Source organism: Copidosoma floridanum, unplaced genomic scaffold (genome assembly GCF_036245765.1).
Source record: "Copidosoma floridanum isolate Cflo_tuat_1 unplaced genomic scaffold, Cflo_Japanese_pri ptg000012l, whole genome shotgun sequence".
NCBI classification, from domain to species: Eukaryota; Metazoa; Arthropoda; class Insecta; order Hymenoptera; family Encyrtidae; genus Copidosoma; species Copidosoma floridanum.
Window position 1 is genome coordinate 5,694,936 of NW_028321889.1, and position 6,048 is coordinate 5,700,983.

Here is a 6,048-nt window from a genome sequence, read left to right on the forward strand (position 1 = left end):
ATCCCACTACGCAATTATACCAACTAATTTGTTATTACTTTAATTTAATGATAAACATAAGGTATTATATGCATTTCGAATAGTAATATTTATTAGTTTAAATTTAAAGATTAGAATTTTATTGGAAAAGAGATTTGGAAATAGACTAACTTCAATTATTTCGCTTTCAGAGATTATTTTTTCTTTTTTTAAAGGTTTGAAAGGTTTTTCCCCATTTGTAATTTTACTATTTTTAATAAAAATTTCTGCAAAAACGTATAGAGAATACAGTTGTGTTGTTTGAATAAATAGGATTTAAATGAATTAGTCCAGTCATTGTTTGTTACTACTTCCTCAATTATTGATTTAATGATTTATTACAAAAATTACAATCTTATTTTACAAAAACCACTAAGGGTAAATGTCGAAGCCATTAATGAATTAATTTATTAAAATTCACGGTGCTTTTTGGCAACTATACTTTACCTTCAAAAACAGTAAATATCACGTCAAAAGCAGTTTCCATCTCAAAATGTGTTTTTAGGAAATACATATTTAAACAAGTAAATTAATGAACTTGCAGTCTTTTCGGTTACGGAATACAAAACTTTTATTACTTCGATTACGGTTTAAACAACCCAAACTTATATTTTTAATATCAACTTGTTTTATTGAATTTGAAATATTTCATATAATTGTTCCAACATAGTAAGTACTATTTATTTAGATAATCCCCAGAGGCTATGGCTACGACAGTTTACGTACACAGCATTTTTGTCGACTGTTTCATCAACAAATTCAAGTGATTGGATGATTACCAGAAACACGAATAAAGAACATATTTTATCAAAAAATATATAATTACATCAGTGCATTTTTTACATGAATTACTTGCTTATGATCGAAAATTTCTCTTTTCTGCGTAATCACAGAATATAAAGTTTTATGAATAAGAAAATTAAAAAAAGCCAAGAAATTGTGTTAGAAAAGTTTTAGCACAAAGTCTAAGTGAGCCAAAAAAATCACAGTTGCAAGGTGCCAGCCTATTTTTTGATGCATTTTTTGATATATCTAAATATAGTCTTCTTGTCGCGCCAGCGTTTTGGCCCATTGACAAAGTAAAAGCAGTGCTGAGTCTCCGTTTCCATGTGGTCAATGCTGAACTCCTGCCCTTCTCTTCCAGAGTAAGTATACAACCCGACTTTGGTTAGCTGGACGTATCTGACATCCTTGTAGCTCATCACTCTTAGTTTTACGTTGGAGCTAGCGCACGCGAAACTACTGCACTTAAAGTACATGAGGATCATGCCGCCTCGGCGCAAATTGAACACTTTAATCATCTTGTGTCCCCACGGCAGCTTGAACTTGCTATTCATTATCATTTGGCCCATCGTATCGTATTGCTTACAGGTAATCACTCCACATAACTCAAATTGCCTGTAGCAAAACAAAAAGTAGCCATATCCACTCGACTGCACCTGGGCACCCTCGACATTCTTTCTCACAACGTAATTTTTTAAAAGGACCATTTCGGTGCCATCGTTGCTCACATGACTGACGTTCATCTGATATTCATGGCCTTTGATTTTCTCATATGTGGTAAAAAATCCTCCACTGCTCGAGTTGTGCCGGTCCACTGCCATAGCATACCCCTGCCTGTAATACTTTGGAGGAAAGGGCACTGGTTCGCCAATTTGCTCTCCTAGAAATAGCAAAATAATAATAATTTGAGTATCCATCGATGCTATATTTTTACAAATTTATGCATACCATCGTGATTGTATCGGATCGTGCAGGGGTTGTGCTCTTCGCCGCACTTTTCCATACTTTTTACTGAAACGTGGAAGCTGTTGTCGTACACGAGGAGGTGGTAGTGATGGTCGAACGGAAAGTCTATGTCGATGGAATTGCAATTGTTTATGTCGTACAGAGTAAGCCTTTTATATTCCATGCCATATTTTACGAAGGTCCACTCAACAAGTGCCTTGTTTGTAATCATACTATAAAAGTGACCAAATTTCTGAAGACGTGCGAGCTGCAGGTCACAGTAATTTTCGAAGCCATTTACCATGTTCAATTGGATTACGCAAATGTAATCAAGCCAGCCTTTGATCGGGTCGCATATCATGTACATAAGGCTTTGATTAACATTTTGGGCAAGTCTGGTGTAAAATGGATCAAAAGCCTCAAAGTATCTTCTAATGAAATTTTGTTCCTCGGCTGCGAGTGTAGTGACAAATAGCAGACCCATGACTGCGAAGATTTTTGCAAACGATGTCATTTTTCCTTGGAATGAATTTTTGTTGATTAAAATGTTGATTTGTAGAAAACATGCCATTTAAAAAAAGTATGAAAAATTTGTAAGTTAAATTAATTATTTATAAGGTATACTTGTCTTTTATAAGCATTGAAGATTTTTTACTTGAGTATAAAATTTTATTACTTATTTTTATAAAGTTTTTATTTCATTTATTCTTTTATTCTAGACTTTATCGAAAAGTTAAATGATTATGTCAGCTTGGTACAAAAATGTACCAATTTATATTATTTCATGGAATAGAAATTATTTTTCATTTATGAATTTAATTTTCAATATGACAATGTATCGCAAACCTGCCAGCGTTTTCGAGCAACTGCTTTAAAGCACTTCAAAGGTCATTTTCTTTATTTCTATTATTGTGGCCTAAAAAAATAGAAATAATCTTGGAGTACCCTGGGATCAATCAACGAGTCCAAGTAATGAAATGTCAGTAATATAAATTTTATTTGTTGAAAAAACACTACTAAAAATACTACGCTAAAATTTAAGGCACCAAGTTTTATTCGTTATGTTTCACATAAAAAAAATTTGTAAATGCTGCTGTGCTTCCATAAGCGTTTATATTCGTTGTTAAAAGATTTTACGGGCACAAATGATTAGATTAGGAATCATTTAACAAATCAAATGACTATTTAATCTGAAATTCGTATCCGTGTCGCAGACGATTTTTGGGCTCTCATTGTGTAAAACTTGAAAGAAAAGCAGAGCCAATAGATTTAGGGGGCAACATACCTACTTTTTGATTCATAATTAACCGCAATATTTTTGTCCCCATACGACATAGTCTAAAAATGTATGGTCTCAAAAAATTGAGTAAAATTGACTATTGTAAAACTCATGCTATATAAATTTTTTTAAATTATACTTTAGATAAGTTTAAATAAATAAGCAGTCAAATATTACGGCAAAATACGTTACATGGTCTTGCTATTGATACATAAATATACCAATGGTAAGAAAATTGAATGTAATAACTCAATAATTATCAACTTATCTGTTGGACATGTTTTTAGTTGAAACGTAGTTGCTAGTTTATCATGGAATTTTTGAAGTCATTAGTCGGTTAAGCACAAAAAATTCCTAAAACTCCGTTAAAATAATATTAAAAATGCTTTTAATAAAATCAAAAAAAATTTTCAAATTTTATCATACTTTTTTTATATTTCATCAATGTCAATTTTTTTTAATAAAAAAATGTTTATCTGATCAAAGAAATGACAGACTAAATTTATCAGAAAATGAGCAGGAGTAAAAATGTGTACAAAGAACCCTATTGCTAAGTTTAAAATCAACCTACCTTCTATTGGGCGCTGAATTTTTCACCAAATTATATTATATTTTATAATGGTTCCGATGAAAAACAATCCAAATCAGCATTTTTACTCGAAATCTCAAATAAAATTAACAATCGGATTATGAAAAAGTTGTACTCAACAATAAAATTACATCTGCTTAAGAAGTATGTGCAGCAATCACATCTACCGTCTGGCCGTGAGCAAAGATATATAGGTATTAACGAATATTCCAAGCATCAATGTTAACAGGTAGAAGATACACGCGCATTTGTCGAGCCACCGCTCAAGCTCTAGTCTAAACGATTACGAAAATCGACCTTGTCTATCACTCCCCCCCCCCCTCCGTCTCAAGATGAAAGTTATCATATTATATGAAGACTCAATTTTTCAATAATTCCTACTGGTGATCCCTGAAAATTTGTAAAATTTGTAAGGTGAGTCAGAAAACTGCAAATTACGAAATATTTGCATAAAAAAATGTTTAATAACTCGATATTCTAGTTCCATTTTTAATAAAAAAATATATGTATATAAACTATATATGTATATAAACGATAACAAGTATGTGATAATCATGTATTATCAGAAATTAGTCGCGGGTTTCTTAATGATCAATATCAGGAATATAAATAATGTACGTATATGAAATGCTACTTTATCATTGGAAATTTCTTTTGTCAACGTAATCGTATAAATATAAACCTCATTTTAAAAAATATTTTGAAAATTCAATACACTGTTACAATTAAGTTTTGAAACAAAGTCTGAATAAGCTTCTATTTTTAACTAAACTGTTTTATTAATGCATTTCTTAATAAACCTAATTACAGTCTTTTTATCGTACCAGCGATGTGGCCCATTGGCAAAGTAAAAGCAATGCTGTGTGTCAGTTTCCATGTAATCGATGCTGTAACCTTGTCCTTCCTTTCCAGAATAGGTATATATTCCAACTTCGGTTAGCTGGACGTTCTTGAGAGAATTCTTCTTATGAGTCATTGCTATTATATTCACGTCAGTGGTAAAGGACCTAAGACTACTGCACTTAAAGTACATGAGGATCATGCCACCTCGGCGCAAATTGAACAACTTAATCATCTTTTGTCCCCATGTCAAGTAGAACCAACCGTCAATAATTAATTTGCCCATCGCGTCGTATTGCGTACAGGTAATCACTCCACGTAACTCAAATTGCCTGTGGCAGAACGAAAAGTAGCCGTACTCGTTCGACTGCACCTGGGCACCCTCGACATTCTTTCTCACAACGTAATTTTTTAAAAGGACCGTTTCGGTGCCATCGTTGCTCACATGACTGACGTTCATCTGATATTCATGGCCTTTGATTTTCTCATATGTGGTAAAAAATCCTCCACTGCTCGAGTTGTGCCGGTCCACTGCCATAGCATACCCCTGCCTGTAATACTTTGGAGGAAAGGGCACTGGTTCGCCAATTTGCTCTCCTAGAAATAGCAAAATAATAATAATTTGAGTATCCATCGATGCTATATTTTTACAAATTTATGCATACCATCGTGATTGTATCGGATCGTGCAGGGGTTGTGCTCTTCGCCGCACTTTTCCATACTTTTTACTGAAACGTGGAAGCTGTTGTCGTAGACGAGGAGGTGGTAGTGATGGTCGAACGGAAAGTCTATATCGATGGAGTTGCAATTGTTTATGTCGTACAGAGTAAGCCTTTTGTATTCCATGCCATATTTTACGAAGGTCCACTCAACAAGTGCCATGTTTGTAATCATACTATAAAGATGGTCATGTTTCTTGAGATGTGGGAGGGTCAACTTGCAGTATTTTTCGAAGCCATCGACCAAATTCAGTTGGATGTAGCAGTTGTAAATGGCCCAACCTTTGGTCCAGCCACATACCATATACGTTAGGCTTTGATTAACATTTTGGGCAAGTCTGGTGTCAAATGGCCCAAAATATTCTAAATATTTTCTAGAGAAGTTTTGCTCCTCGGCTGCCAACGTAATGGCAATCAGCAGACCCAAGACCGCGAGGAGTTTAGCAAAAGATGTCATTTTTCCTTGGAATAAATTTTTGATAATTAAATTGCAACTTGCGTTTAAAAGCACTGCATAAGTATGAAAATATCGTAAGTTGGATTGATTATTCAAACGGAAAAACGAGAGAGGTGTTCGAATAAAGAATTTAAATGATCCAGAAATACGATACTTTTGACAAATACGTACCCGATTTTCACCCGACGCTTTACCTCGATCGACTGTTTCCAAAATCGTTTGACCGTTTGCCACATCACTTGACATTATATACGACAAGTTGTCACGAGGTCACGTGACCTGTGTCGTGCTAGAGTTAATATATTATTGACTAATAAAAATAATACCCACTACACCAATTCGGTATTATTGTAATAAAATTTTTTTGCCGTTCTCTTATCGAGTTGGGATTACATTTACATGATGGTAACACATGTTG

At 33.7% G+C, this 6,048-nt stretch overlaps 2 protein-coding genes across 2 annotated transcripts; both read right to left on the reverse strand.

Annotated features, from left to right (window-relative positions):
* Positions 1-1,022: 1,022 nt before the first annotated feature.
* On the reverse strand, positions 1,023-2,050 carry LOC111642774 (uncharacterized). The gene is made up of 2 exons (XM_089590493.1): positions 1,750-2,050; positions 1,023-1,681 (listed from the first exon to the last, which is right to left on the reverse strand). Exons 1-2 carry the CDS (start codon positions 2,048-2,050, stop codon positions 1,023-1,025), a joined length of 960 nt encoding a protein of 319 aa, XP_089446619.1.
* Positions 2,051-4,380: 2,330 nt separating this feature from the next.
* On the reverse strand, positions 4,381-5,630 carry LOC149375124 (uncharacterized). The gene is made up of 2 exons (XM_089590494.1): positions 5,120-5,630; positions 4,381-5,051 (listed from the first exon to the last, which is right to left on the reverse strand). The coding sequence occupies exons 1-2, from the start codon at positions 5,628-5,630 to the stop codon at positions 4,381-4,383; spliced, it is 1,182 nt and encodes a 393-aa protein (XP_089446620.1).
* Between the last annotated feature and the right edge of the window lie 418 nt (positions 5,631-6,048).